This window comes from Phocoena sinus, chromosome 10 (assembly GCF_008692025.1).
Source record: "Phocoena sinus isolate mPhoSin1 chromosome 10, mPhoSin1.pri, whole genome shotgun sequence".
In the NCBI taxonomy this organism is placed as follows: domain Eukaryota; kingdom Metazoa; phylum Chordata; class Mammalia; order Artiodactyla; family Phocoenidae; genus Phocoena; species Phocoena sinus.
Genome location: NC_045772.1, coordinates 27296187 through 27311693, shown reverse-complemented (window position 1 = coordinate 27311693; position 15507 = coordinate 27296187). Strand labels below are relative to the sequence as shown.

At 36.5% G+C, this 15507-nt stretch overlaps 1 protein-coding gene across 13 annotated transcripts in view; it reads left to right on the top strand.

The window, feature by feature from the left end:
* MRPL42 (mitochondrial ribosomal protein L42) overlaps window positions 1-11270 on the top strand; it is a 32363-nt gene extending 21093 nt beyond the window's left edge. For all 13 annotated transcript variants that reach the window (XM_032646999.1, XM_032647009.1, XM_032647002.1 and 10 more), the window contains one exon: window positions 11100-11270. In XM_032646999.1, coding sequence (XP_032502890.1) covers window positions 11100-11145 — 46 coding nt within the window. In that variant the 3' untranslated portion in view covers window positions 11146-11270. The remainder of the gene's footprint in view (window positions 1-11099) is intronic.
* Window positions 11271-15507: the final 4237 nt, after the last annotated feature.

Here is a 15507-nt window from a genome sequence, read left to right as displayed (position 1 = left end):
TTCAATTTTATTTTATTTTTTTTATACAGCAGGTTCTTATTAGTTACCTATTTTGTACATATTAGTGTATATATGTCAATCCCAATCTCCCAATTCATCCCACCACCCCCCCACCCGCCCCCGCTTTCCCCCCTTGGTGTCCATACTTTTGTTCTCCACATCTGTGTCTCTATTTTTGCCTTGCAGACTGGCTCATCGGTACCATTTTTCTAGATTCCACATATATGCATTAATATACGATTTTTGTTTTTCTCTTTCTGACTCACTTCACTCTGTATGGCAGTCTCTAGATCCATCCACGTCTCTACAAACGACCCAGTTTTGTTCCTTTTTATGGCTGAGTAATATTCTGTTGTACATATGTACCACATCTTCTTTATCCATTTGTCTGTTGATGGGCATTTACGTTGCTTCCATGCCCTGGCTATTGCAAATAGTGCTGCAGTGAACGCTGGGGTGCCTGTGTCTTTTTGAATTATGGTTTTCTCTGGGCATATGCCCAGTAGTGGGATTGCTGGGTCATATGATAATTCTATTTTTAGTTTCTGAAGGAACCTCCATACTATTCTCCATAGTGGCTGTATCAATTTACATTCCCACCAACAGTGCAAGAGGGTTCCCTTTTCTCCACACCCTCTCCAGCATTTGTTGTTTGTAGATTTTCTGATGATGCCCATTGTAACTGGTGTGAGGTGATACCTCATTGTAGTTTTGATTTGCATTTCTCTAGCAATTAGTCATGTTGAGTAACTTTTCATGTGCCTCTTGGCCATCTGTATGTCTTCCCTGGAGAAATGTCTATTTAGGTCTTTTGCCCATTTTTTTTTTTTTAATTTATTTAGTTTGGCTGTGTTGGGTCTTTGTTGCTGCACGCAGGCTTTCTTCAGTTGCGGTGAGCGGGGACTACTCTTTGTTGCCGTGGGCGGGTTTCTCACTGTAGTGGCTTCTCTTGTTGCAGAGCATGGGCTCTAGCCGTGAGAGCTGCAGTAGTTTTGGCACTTGGTCTCAGTAGTTGTGGCTTGTGGACTTTAGAACGCAGGCTCAGTAGTTGTGGTGCACAGGCTTAGTTGCTCTGCGGCATGTGGGATCTTCCTGGACCAGGGCTCGAACCTGTGTCCCCTGCATTGGCAGGCAGATTCTTAACCACTCGCCACCAGGGAAGCCCCTTCTGCCCATTTTTTGATTGGGTTTTTTGGTTTTTTAATATTGAGCTGCATGAGCTGTTTATATATTTTGGAGATTAATCCTTTGTCCATTGATTTGTTTGTAAATATTTTCTCCCATTCTGAGGGTTGTCTTTTCATCTTGTTTATAGTTTCCTTTGCTGTGCAAAAGTTTTTAAGTTTCATTAGGTCCCATTTGTTTATTTTTCTTTTTATTTCCATTAATCTAGGAGGTGGGTCAGAAAAGATCTTGCTGTGATTTATGTCAAAGAGTGTTCTTCCTGTGTTTTCCTCTAAGAGTTTTATAGTGTCTGGCCTTACATTTAGGTCTTTAATCCATTTTGAGTTTATTTTTGTGTATGGTGTTAGGGAGTGTTCTAATTTCATTCTTTTACATGTAGCTGTCCAGTTTCTCCAGCACCACTTATTGAAGAGACTGTCTTTTCTCCATTGTATATCCTTGCCTCCTTTGTCATAGATTAGTTGACCTAGGTGTGTGGGTTTATCTCTGGGCTTTCTATCCTGTTCCATTGATCTATATTTCTTTTTTTGTGCCAGTACCATATTATATTGTCTTGATCACTGTAGCTTTGTAGTATAAAGTCCGGGAGCCTGATTCCTCCAGCTCCGTTTTTTTCCCTCAAGATTGCTTTGGCTTCTTGGACTAGGGCTCAAACCCATGTCCCCTGCATTGGCAGGTGGATTTTTAGCCACTATGCCAGCAGGGAAGCCCATACTTAATGTTTAAAGACCCACTAAAACTGGGAAAAGGGCAATGATGTCCACACTCAACACTTATACTCAACAGTGTACTAAAGGTCCTAAGCAGTGCAATAGGACAAGAGAAAGAAATAAAAAGCATACAGATTGTAAAAGGAGAAGTAAAATTGTCTTTATTCAATGATGGCATGATCATCTATGCAGAAAACTCCTAGGAACATATTAAAAAGCAGCCAAAAGTAAATTAATTTATTTAAAAAAATCATCTAAATATTAACCATGATGTTCAGTATGGGTCTTTTTTTTTTTTTAATAAATTTTATTTATTTATTTATTTTTGGCTGAGTTAGGTCTTCGTTGCTGCGTGTGGGCTTTCTCTAGTTGCGGTGAGCCGGGACTAGCTACTCTTTGTTGTGTGCGGGCTTCTCATTGCGGTAGCTTCTCTTGCAGGGCACAGGCTCTAGGCACGCAGGCTTCAGTAGTTGCGGCATGCAAGCTCAGTAGTTGTGGTGCATGGGCTTAGTTGCTCTGCAGCATGTGGCATCTTCCTTGACCAGGGATCAAACCCGTGTCCCAGGCATTGGCAGGCGGATTCTCAACCACTGCACCACCAGGGAAGCCAGTATGGGTCCTTTTGTAGATGCCCTTTATCAGGTTGAGAAGGTCCCTCCTATTCCTAGTATGGAGAGTTTTTATCATGAATGGGTGTTGAATTTTGTTTGATGCTTTTCCTGTATTTTTTAAGATGATCATGTAATTTTTGTTGTTTAGTCTTTAATATGATGGATTAAATTGAATGATTTTAAATGTGAACCAATCTTTCATTCCTTGGCTAAACCCCAGTTGATCATGATATATTATTTTTTTAATGTATTGTTGGTTGTGATTTGTTAAAATTTTGGGTAGAAGTTTTACATCTTTGTTTTTAGGGATATTGGTCTGTATTTTATAATATTTTTCCCTGGTTTTGGTATCAAGTAATGCTTGTATCTTAGAATGAGTTTAGAAGTATTCCCTCCCCTTCAGTTTTTTTGCAAGAGTATTTGTAGGATGGTTATTATTTCTTTCTTAATGTTAGAATTCACCAGTGAAGCTGTCTGGGTCTGGAGTTTTCTTTGTGGGAGGATTTTTAACTACAAATCCAATTACTGTAGTCAATAGCTAGGGCTATTCAGTTTATTTGTTTCATCTTGAGGGAACTTTGGTAGTTTATATCAAGGTATTTGCTCATTTCATCTAAATTGTGTATTTGTTCATATTTTGTCATTCTTTTAATATTTTTATGATCTGTAGTGAACTCACCTTCCTTATTCCGTTGTTTTGGTCTTTTTGAGAACCAGCTATTGGTTTAATTGATTCTATTGTTTTTCTGTTTTTAATTTCATAAAATTTTGCTCTCTGTTGTTTTATTCCTTTTGCTTATTCTGGGTTTAATTTGTTCTTTTTCTGGTTTCTTAAGGCTTATTGTTTGGAAGTCTGTCTTCCTTAAGCATTTAATGCTATAAATTTCCCTTTCAGCCCTCTTTTAGCTACATCCCAGAAATTTTGATACGTTTTGTTTTTTATTCAGTTCAAACTGTTTCCTGATTTCCCTGTGATTTCTTCTTTGACCCAAGAGTTACTTAGCAGTGAGTTAATTTCCAGATGTTTTGAATTTTTCCAATATCTTTTTAAAAAAATTTTATTTATTTATTTATTTTGGCTACACTGGGTCTTAGTTGCGGCATGCGGGATCTTTAGCTGCAGGATCGCGGTGTGTGGACTCCTAGTTGTGACATGCGGGCTACTTATTTGCGACACGTGTGTGGGATCTAGTTCCCCGAGCAGGAATCGTACCTGGGTCCCTTGCATTGGAAGTGCAGGGTCTTACCCACTGGACCACCAGGGAAGTCCCTCCAATATCTTTCTGTTCCTGGTTTCTACTTTAATTCTGTTGTGATCACGAAACATAGTTTGTATGGTTTCAGTCTTTAGGTTAATTGAGATTTGTTTAATGTCCGAGATTATTGTCTGCCTTAGTGAATGTGTATTTGAAAAGAAAGTGTATATTGTGCCATGGTTGTGGGTAGTTTTCTAAAAATATCAATTAGGTCTACTTGGCTGTTGGTAGTGTACAAGTTTTCTCCAGCCTAATTTTCTGTTTATTTAATCAGTTATTATGAGAGGAATGTTGAAATCTGCAACTGTAATCACAGATTTTTCTGTTTCTCCTCCCAGTTCTGTTTTGTCTTCATATGTTTTGAAGCTCTGTTATTAGGTGTATATTCATTTATTATTGTTATATTCTCTTGATAAGTCGACACCTTATCTTTATGAAGTGTTCTTTTTTATTTCCACTGATATTTCTTATTATGAAATCTAATTTGTCTAGTATTAATATAGCCTGTTCAGCCTTCTTTTCATTAGGGTTTGCATGATATATCTGTTTCTATTCTTTTACTTTTAACCTACATGTGTCTTTATATTTAGAGTGTTGTGTTTTTTTAACATGGTATAATATTTATTTTATTTATTTATTTTTAAAGTTTTAAAGTTTTTATTGGAATATAGTTGACTTACAATATTGTGTTCGTTTCAGGTGTACAGCAGAGTGAATCAGTTATATATATGTGTATGTGTGTGCAGATTTTTCAGATTCTTTTCCCATATAGGTTATTACAGAATATTGAGTAGAGTTCCCTGTGCTATACAGTAGGTCCTTGTCAATCTATTTTATATGTAGTAGTGTGTATATATTAATCCCAGTCTCCTGATTTATCACTCTCCCCCATGTTTCCCCTTTGATAACCATAAGTTTGATTTCGAGACCTGTGAGTCTGTTTCTCTTTTGTAAATAAGTTCATTTGTATCATTTTAAAAATTAGATTCTACATATAGATGTGCTATTTTATGATATTCTTTCTCTGCCTGACTTACTTCACTTAGCATGGTAATCTCGAGGTCCATCCATGTTGCTGCAAATGGCATTATTTCATTCTTTTTTATGGCTGAGTAAAATTCCATTGTATATATGTACCACATCTTCTTTATCCATTCCTCTTGTTGATGGACATTTAGGTGGCTCCCATGTCTTGGCTATTGTAAATAGTGCTGCAGTGAACATTGGGGTGCATGTATCTTTTCGAATTATGTTTTTCCCCAGATATATGCCCAGGAGTGGGATTGCTAGATGATATGGTAGTTCTATTTTTAGTTTTTTAAGGAACCTCTGTCTGTTCTCCATAATGGTTGTAGCAGTTTACATTCCAAGAACAGTGGAGGAGGGTTCCCTTTTCTCCACACCCTCTCCAACATTTATTGTTTGTAGATGTTTTGATGATGGCCATTCTGACCAGTGTGAGATGATACCTTAGTGAAGTTTTGATTTACATTTCTCTAATAATTAGTGATGTTGAGCATCTTTTCATGTGCTTTTTGGCCAACTGTTTGTCTGTATTTGGAGAAATGTCTATTTAGATCTTCTGTCCAATTTTTGATTGGGTTTTTTGTTTTTTGATATTGAGCAGCATGAGCTGTTTGTATATTTTGGAGATTAGTCCCTTGTTGGTTGCATCGTTTGCAAATATTTTCTCCCATTCTGTGGGTTGTCTTTTCATTTTGTTTATGGTTTTTTTTTTTTTTTTTTTTGCGGTACGCGGGCCTCTCACTGTTGTAGCCTCTCCTGTTGCGGAGCACAGGCTCCGGACATGCAGGCTCAGCGGCCATGGCTCACAGGCCTAGCCGCTCCGGGGCATGTGGGATCTTCCCGGACCGGGGCATGAACCCGTGTCCCCTGCATAGGCAGGCGGACTCTCAACCACTGCGCCACCAGGGAAGCCCTATGGTTTCCTTTGTTGTGTAAAAATTTTTAAGTTTAAAGTGGGTCTTTTTTAATGAATAGAATATAGTTGGATTTTGCTTTTTTATCCAATGTGACTTCTCATTTCAGTGTCAAGTCATCTTCAGTGCATTCTGTCTTGATTTTCAGGACTTTCACTCTTCCTCTGCCATTTGCCCTTAGCTCACTTTTTTCATGAAATTTAATTTGATTATAGTCACTTTGAATAGCTACCACCCCATTAGCGTAACTATGCAACTATATTAGATATTAGATATCTGTTATTAGAGATCTGTCAGTGTTATATTTGTGGGTAATTTTTTGTTTTCATCGTTTGCTCTCAATTATTCTGTCTTTATCAGGAATGCAACTTCTGTTTTGTAGTTTACCAGAAGACCTCTAATAAAATATCTTTAATAGAATGTATGTGTGTTAAGTTACTGTCTGATGGAATATTATCTTACCTAATTATCTTCACAGCTTCTTGAAGGTGTTCAGTTTTTCTTTGAGACCATACTTTATGCTAGTCTTTGGGTTGGTCTGCTGGTAAATTTCCCAGTGATTCTTGGAAGTTTTATTCCCAGAGTTCAGCTATCAATTCATGTGGATTTATCTAATTTCCATTTTATCTAGGTAGGTCACCTGTGGATTAAGATGTTCTTCATTATCAAATTCTGAGTCAAGGTCAGCAGAGGCTTTATGATCCCAGGGTGTTGCCCACCTCATCCAATCCCAAACCTACCTGCATTTAATTATTGGCCTCACCCATGGTAGGGTGGACTGAGAGTATATGTAGTATGACTATACAGAATTGATGCTGAAATAGTCTAGTAGGCAATAAGCACTGGAGATTAGATTATCTCAAGTCTGGAGATCGAAGGTTAAAATTGTTACCACTAAATTTATGATTTGGATATTACTGTTTCCTAATCCTGGTGATCCTGTTTGCTTTAGGATGGCAATTCAAAGAGTCTTCTTAGATTTAGGCTTTATACTGAAACTGGATACTAGAACTGTTTGAATTTTTAGTGTGAGAGATTAGTGGTGAGGAAATCCAGGACATTGGGCTTGAGGTTAAATTGAACTTTTAGTTCCCTGTTCTCTGCCTTTGCCTGAATGACTATTTTTATATTCAGTTGTGCAAAGGTTGGTTTAAAAAAATAGCATATGTAACCATGAGGCTCCTGCTACTTCCTGTTTGATGATATTACAGGTGATGAAAACAAGTTAAACTAACTTAGCCACTACATTATAATTTACCTGAAGTAATGGGGCTTCAAACATATTCTTTGAAAGGTGCTCCTTATGCAAATCAATTTTTTTGTATTCCTGTAGCAATTTGCATTAGGTAGCTCCTCTGTAAATAGTTGCTGGGGACATGATTCTGAGTTGTTTTGCCCTTCTCTGCAACCCCTGGGGTATCTCCTGTTGGCCTCTAGTGTTGCCAGTACTCAGGAAGCAGGACATATCAGTGCCCTCACTTGCCAGCATCTGTGTACAAGCTCTTTTTCCTTTTTTCAGTCTTCCTCAATTGGCATGAAAAAAATAAAAAAGTCAGTGGAGCATTCCTTCCATTATAATTCTTTGCAAAATACATCATTTTAGCAATATGGCAGAGTTCCTAATGGTTTTGTTTGAGTTTTCCATTGTTTTTCTCATTAATTCAACCATAATAAGTTTGTTGAAACTCTGTTTATGTACCCAAAGTTCATATACTATCTTGGTTTCTCTTGCTGATTCCATTTCATTTCCCTTATCTCTAAATTTTGGAGTTTCCCAAGGATCAGTCCTTGGTTCTCTTCTCTTTTCTGTCCCATTCCCTAAGACAGTGATGTCATCCAGTCTCATGGCTTTAAATACCATCTGCATTGGCTCCCAAATCTATCTCTTCCTGTCCCTTCACCTCCAGACCTGTATATCCATGGGCCTACTTGTCTAATGGACATCCCTAACTTAATGTGTCTCTAACTGAGCTTTTCGTGGTCCCTCACAAACCAGCTTCTTTTGCAGCCTTCCCTGTCTCAGTTAATGCAAGTTCCATTGTTCTAGCTGCTTGGGCCAGAAATCTTGGTGCCATTTTTGACTTTTCTCTTTGTCTCATACCCAACATCTGGTCTATAAGCAAACCCTGTTGGCTCTATCTCCAAAATGTATCCGGATTTGACCATTTATCACCATTCCCTCTGCCATCATCCTGGTACACGCCACCATCTTTTGCCTGGTTCATAGAAGTGGCTTTCTAACTGGTCTCCCTACTTCTGTCTTTGCTTCGCTGTGGTCTGTTCTTAGCACACAGCCAGAGTAATCCTGTTAAAAATTCCACTAGTTCTTATAATTTTTCTGTTGAAAACCCTCCAACAGCTTTCCATCTCACTTAGAGAAAAGCTATAGGCCTTAACTATTATCTACTAGAACCTATGTGATCTGACCCTCTTTTACCTTTCCACTCATTTCCTACTATTCTCTTCTTTCTTCACTCTGTTCCAGCCACATGACCTCTTTTCTGTTCCTTGAACATGCCCTTCCTTCTACCTCAGAGCCCTTATACCTGCTGTTTACTCTATATAGAATACTTTTTCCTGCTGATATCAGCAAAGATAGCTGTCTTACTTATTTTGCATTTTTACTCACTGAAGCCTTCCCTGGTCAACTTGTTTATCTTGTTTTTCTGTCTAATACACTGGAATGTAATCTCCATGAGGGTGGGGATTTTGTCATGTTTTGTGTACCACAGAAACCTTAGCACCTAAAAATGGTGCCTGGCACGTGGTAGATGCTCCACGCATTTAAAATGAATGAATAAATGAATGAGCGAATGATTCTGATTTTCATAATATCTCTTAAAAAAGAAAATAGCTAACATAACTCCACTAAATGTAAAGTTATGTTGAAAGAAAGAAGGATGGAAGGATTGAAAGAAGTCTGGATAGAAAGTAAGAAGGATCTAGAAAGTAATTCTAAATTTCTGAAATGTAAAGCAATTCTATAAATGTATGAATAGCTGCACGACTTTATTTAAAGGACTACTTTAATATTTTTCCATGGAGGCAACAAAAATTAGCTACCACCATGAGTAGGAGACATTTGAACATCTAGCTGCATTGTGAACCAGGAGGTGAAGTTCTGTCTTGGACTAAGAACTGTAGACAAATCTTTCAGATATCACTGAGTCATTGTGTAATTTAAGAAGGGTGACAATATGTTTTGGTTTCCCAGGGACAGTCTCAGTTTAACTCTTTTGTTAATTATTAATAGAGTGGGTTTTTATTCTTTAAAGGATCCCAGTTTGGATGATAAGTTATAAGGGCACCCTAAAATTCAGGTGCTTGCTTCTGAGTGATTATAGCATATATTGACATTCATGCATGATAAGAAATCTGTAAATGCTATTTAACATTTATTGAGCATATTTCAGAGCTCGACTTTGTTAGGTTTAGGGCTATCAGGGTCTCAAGCATTTTCAGTCAGTCTTGGGTAGTGAAAATGGTTGAGCATTGTAAGCTGAATCACATTTTTATAGGATAATGCTTAGATTTTTAGGGCCACAGACTTCATTGAGAATCTGATGAAACCTATGAATCCACTTCCCAGAAAAACACATATACAAAATTTTTATAAATAATTTCAGTAAGTTTGTGACTTCCCAAACCCCCCTATTCTGGTATCTAACTGCTTTGAGAGAACACCTTTCAGGGATACTATTGCACTAGTAAAACCTTGATTATCTGGCACATAACTGGAACCCTTAAGAAAACCGTAATTTTCTCAATGCCAATATAAGTACATGTAGAAATGTTTATTTAGATAATTGATATTATGCTATATGTATTATTCTATAACTTAGGGTTCCATGTTAGTATATATAGATGTGCTTCATTTTTTTAAGTTAATTTCTGTATTTTGCAATTTGTCAAAAAATCAATATCAAAAAACAGTGTATAGGAAAGTTGCCTTATGAAACCTTAAGATAAGCAAAAAATACTGAAGATCATCTTTTTTTAAAAATTCATTTATTTATTTAATTGGTTGCACCAGGTCTTAGTTGCTGCAGGTGTGCTCCTTAGTTGCAGCACGTGGGCTCCTTAGTTGTGGCATATGGGCTTCTTAGTTGTGGCATGTGAATCTTAGTTGCAGCATGCATGTGGGATCTAGTTCCCCGACCAGGGATCGAACGCAGGCCCCCTGCATTGGGAGCACAGAGTCTTCTCCACTGCAGCACCAGGGAAGTCCCCCCAGATCATCTTAATCACAACAACTAAAGAGCATAAGAACATGTCTTATCATTTATGGTGTAGAAATCTTTACAGTGAATGTCCACACTAGCAAAAAAAGTTAAAAATTAGCTCAGACCAACTTGCAAGATTCTGGCCTTAAGGGAATTTTTGAAGAGAATTCATCACCGAAAGCAAATGTACTCTGTGCGGACATTTTCTTAACTCAATAAAGAAAATAAGGAAATGTTGCGAAGAAGAAAGAATTCTTCATGGCGAAATCACTTAGTCACTGCTAACAATGCATTTTATTTCTCTTTTTCTTTCTATACATAAATTTTATTAGTTTGCATAAATTTTTACATGGTTTTAATCTTTATTCACATAAATTTTTACATGCTTTTTATCATACTATATATATAAATTTGCATCCTGTATCATCCCTTTCCCCATTAATATTTTAATATTAAAGTAGTTAATATTTTAACTGCTTACTTACTGCTTTAGGATAGATTTCCAGAAGAGGAATTACTAGGTCAAAAATTATGATTATTAAAAAAAATTTTTTTAAGTATTACCACACTGTTTTTCAAAAGTGTTATACTGATTAATACTTTAAGCAGTTGGATCTGATATTACTTGCTTCACCATACTCATACTTGGATTGTGCATTATAATTTTTAAAATATTTGTGATTGCAAAAAAAAGTAAAAACGTTTTTCACTGTTTAATTTGCATTTCTTCCATTTTTGTGATATTACACATTTTTCCATATACATATTACTAATCGTATTTTATTATAAAAACATGATCTTGCAGCTTTAGAGGCCTCCATTTACAGCTGATCATCCCCTTTTGAATAAAACTTTAATAGAGCACGTTCTGCATGTTCACAGTGTTTAAGGAACAGTCATCCAGATTGCCATATTGAAACTACCTCAAGATCTGAAAAAAGACTTTCCAAATGCTTAATTAATAGAAGACAATTTTCACAGCAGGAAAATGTGACTTATTATTAAGAAGTATCTTCTACCTGAGGTGTGTCTAACTGTGTGTGTGTGTGTATTAGGTTTCACTGATTTTTTTGAATACCAGTAAACAGCAGGGTAATAGAAATTTGATATTTCTATCAGGAACAGTTAACTTGTATTAAAATAATCTTATCTTAAATATTTTCTTCTTTTCAAGGTATCATAGACGTCGTAGGAAACTGAATCCTCCAAAAGACAGATGATATTGAGGTTTTCAGGAATCAAAGAGAAATGTTATCCTGCGTCTCATTTGCCATTTGAGAAAATACAAATTGCATATATTCATTAATACGTTATATAGTAAAATAATAAAATGTCTTCTCATATATTAGAATGTGTATTTCTTTATATATATTAAGTAGTTCTGGATTTCACATTCTTATTTACGGAAGCCTATTTTTATTTTCCTTTTGAGTTATTAAAGTCTACTATTTATTTTTATGTGCCTGGTATGATTAAGTACTTTTACATTATCAGCCAAATAATAGTATAAATATGATTAATAAAAACGTGCATGATTCTCCTGAAGATTTTTAAACTGCCTTTGAAAAGAAACTCATGAGATCCACACAGAAAATAGATGTTACAATGTTTCCGTTTTTGTGGCTCTAGGAGATAGTTACATTTTAATCAGTTTCTACTACCTGCTAGGTCTTTAGTTTACATTATTATTAAATTCTCACAATAATCCTTTGAAGAAGGTGCATCATCCCCATTTTACAGATAAGGCTAAGTGACTTGAAGCCTACCTGCCTAGCAAATGGGAGAGCCAGGATCCAAACTGTCCAGAGCCTTTTTTACAAGGCATCACTATGACAAGAGGTGTTTTCTTTCACCCAAGAATGTGCTTTCCTAGAAAGAATATTATATTATTCATTTTGAGATTTTTTTCTGGCTGTCTTAAAAGTTATGCTTGCTTCAGAGCGCATACAACTCTGTGATTAAAATGTTAATATTACTAAACTAGTCTTACAAAAATGTTAATAGTCTATTCTGTTGATTATCCCTACCAGCTTATATATGATCCTTAATAGCATTGATGCCCCTGTGATTTCTATTTAGGAGGTGAGGAGTCTGTATTAAGAAGGTGAAAAGGTGCTTTGTTCAAACTTGTGCAATATTTGTGATATTTTAAAATTTGGTGTGAAAAATGATTTCACATTCAAAGTCTATTGCTTAATCTAGTTCTTTGAATAGAGGAAGGTGAAGGGTCAAGTGTTGAGTAAAATGTAAGGAATAGTGAATAGGAAAGAGTAAAGAAAATAATTAATAATGGCCACCCTCTATTACAGAAAGGAAGTGTTTTTAAGTGGTTTATGCTCTTTTCATTAATATTCATTTGGGGGAAAGATCAAAGGAAAAACAAGTCAATAGAGTTGGATAATCAGAAATATTAACTGTGTTTGGTGACATAGCTTCGAAAATAGTTTTTTTCTGGTTGATTTATATCCAAAATTTTACAAAGATTGAGATATGCCATGTTATAAAAGTAGGAAGCATAAAAACTAAATTAATTAAATACCAAATTTTCTTCTAAGTACAAGGATCTACTAAATAGAGATTGTTCAATTGTAAGACGCCCAAACCACACATTCACATGTCAGTGCTTTGGAGAATTAACTTAGTTCTTGTTGTACTGGAAATATAGTACATTGTAGTTTCTGGAATTTTGGTCTTCATGAGTTGCTGAATAAGTACGTATTTCATCACCACTATCACTTCCCCTCTGCTTCTCCACCTCAGAGGAGTAACCTATTATACACTATCACTAACACTTTGTGAGAGGTCTGTTTGTTTTTTTCAGAAATTTAAAAAGTACCTAAAGTCTGATGGTTCTTTAAATGGAATAAATTTAGCTTCATGAAAATCTTACTACCCTGTTCTTACTCTCATATTTCTTTCCATTGGTGAGGTGGATTAACACACTTCAAATTGATAAAAAGCATTGTCAGTGAAACCACCAGAGGGCAATCTCACATAGGGTTTAATTTGAACATTCCTCAGCCAAAGGATAGTGACTTAACATTCAACAGACAATATGTGGACTTCTTTAGGTAAGAATGACTAGTAGAGTAAATGACCTAGTGAAATTAAGTGAGGCCATTATTATATTCATTCTATCGATCTAGTCATTAAGCATTTATTGAACCCCTACTACATATGGAGAGGCATTATACTTTTTGGCAGGCCAATAACAAAAAATGGGCCCTTCTTAAGGAGCATAGTATCTACTTAACTAGTATCTATTGAGCTACTTAACTTTTCTAATGACGTTGCTTTTTCTTTTTTTTTAAATTAATCTTTGGCTGCGTTGGGTCTTTGTTGCTGTGCACGGGCTTTCTCTAGTTGCAGCGATGGGGGCTACATTTTGTAGCGTTGCGCCGTCTTCTCCTCACGGTGGCTTCTCTTTTTGCAGAGCACGGGCTCTAGGCACATGGGCTTCAGTAGTTCTGGCACACGGGCTCAGTAGTTGTGGCTCGTGGGCTCTAGAGCACAGGCTTAATAGTTGTGGCACACGGGCCCAGCCACTCCTCAGCATGTGGAATCTTCCCGGACCAGGGATCGAACCCGCGTCCCCTGCACTGGCAGGTGGATTCCTAACCACTGCACCACCAGGGAAGTCCAACGTTGCTTTTTAAACATGAGTATAATGCATCATTATTTTTTTAAATTAGAGACTAAATAAATAGAAAATAAAATTACCCATAATTGCCCCAGCTAAAGATAACACATTTTTGCTACCTATCTTGTTATTTTGCTGCATAAATATATTTCAAAAAAATTGTATTTATTCATGTTGTTTTATAACTTGCTTTTTCACTTAATATCCTAAATTTTTTTGCCATATCAGTAAATACTCTCATTTAATGGATTCATATTATTTTATAATCTAGATTGTCATAATTTAATTAACTCCATACTGTTAGACATAATCGTTGTTTCTGTTTGTTCCCTGTTAGGAAGAATGCTGTTATTAACATCCTGGTAGATACTTTTTCTTTTTATTGAAAGCCGTTTTAATTTTTAAAAAATTTATTCTAATATAGTTGATTTACAATGTTAGTTTCAGGTGTACAGCAAAGTGAATCAGTTATACATATATATATATCTATTCTTTTTCAGATTCTTTTCCTATATAGGTTATTACAGAATATTGAGAAGAGTTCCCTGTGCTATACAGTAGGTCCTTGTTAGTTATCTATTTCATATATAGCAGTGTGTATATGTTAATCCCAATCTCCTGATTTATCACCTCCCCCCATGTTTCCCCTTTGGTAACCGTAAGTTTGATTTCGAGATCTGTGAGTCTGCTTCTGTTTTGTAAATAAGTTCATTTGTATCATTTTTAAAATTAGATTCTACATATAGATGTGCTATTATATGATATTCTTTCTCTGTCTGACTTCACTTAGCATGGTAATCTCTAGGTCCATCCATGTTGCTGCAAATGGCATTATTTCATTCTTTTTTATGGCTGAGTAAAATTCCATTGTATATATGTACCACATCTTCTTTATCTGTTCCTCTGTCAATGGACATTTAGGTGGCTCCCATGTCTTGGCTATTGTAAATAGTGCTGCAGTGAACATTGGGGGTGCATGTATCTTTTTGAATTATGTTTTTCCCCAGATACATGCCCAGGAGTGGGATTGCTAGATGATATGGTAGTTCTATTTTTAGGTTTTGTTTGTTTGTTTGTTTTGTTTGCAGTACGCGGGCTTCTCACTGTTGTGGCCTCTCCCGTTGCAGAGCACAGGCTCCGGACGCGCAGGCTCAGTGGCCATGGCTCACGGGCCTAGCCACTCCGTGGCACGTGGGATCTTCCCGGACTGGGGCATGAACCTGTGTCCCCTGCATCGGCAGGTGGACTCTCAACCACTGCGCCACCAGGGAAGCCCCTATTTTTAGTTTTTTAAGGAACCTCTGTACTGTTCTCCATAATGGTTGTACAAATTTACATTCCAAGAACAGTGGAGGAGGGTTCCCTTTTCTCCACACCCTCTCCAGCATTTATTGTTTGTAGATTTTTTGATGATGGCCATTCTGACCAGTGTGAGGTGGTACTTCATTGTAGTTTTTTGTTTTTTTTTTATTGTAGTTTTGATTTGCGTTTCTCTAATAATTAGAGACGTTGAGCTCTTTTCATGTGCCTGTTGGCCATCTGTATTTCTTCTTTGGAGAAATGTCTGTTTAGGTCTTCTGCCCATTTTTCGATTGGGTTGTTTGTTTTTTTGTTGTTGTCATTTCTATCCCTTTATTTTTAACCTATATGTGTCTGTATGTTTAAAATAGGTTTCTTGCAGACAGCATATAGTTGGTCTTGTTTTTTGATCCACTCTGACAATGTCTGTCTTTTAATCGGTGCATTTAGACCATTGACATTCAAAGTGATTATTGATACAGTTGGAATACTATCTGCCATATTTGTTACTGTTCTCTATTTGTTGCCCTTGTTCTTATTTTTGTCTTCTACTCTTTTTTGCCTCTGGTTTTTTTTTGTTTGCGGTACGCGGGCCTCTCACTGTTGTGGCCTCTCCCGTTGCAGAGCACAGGCTCTGGACGCT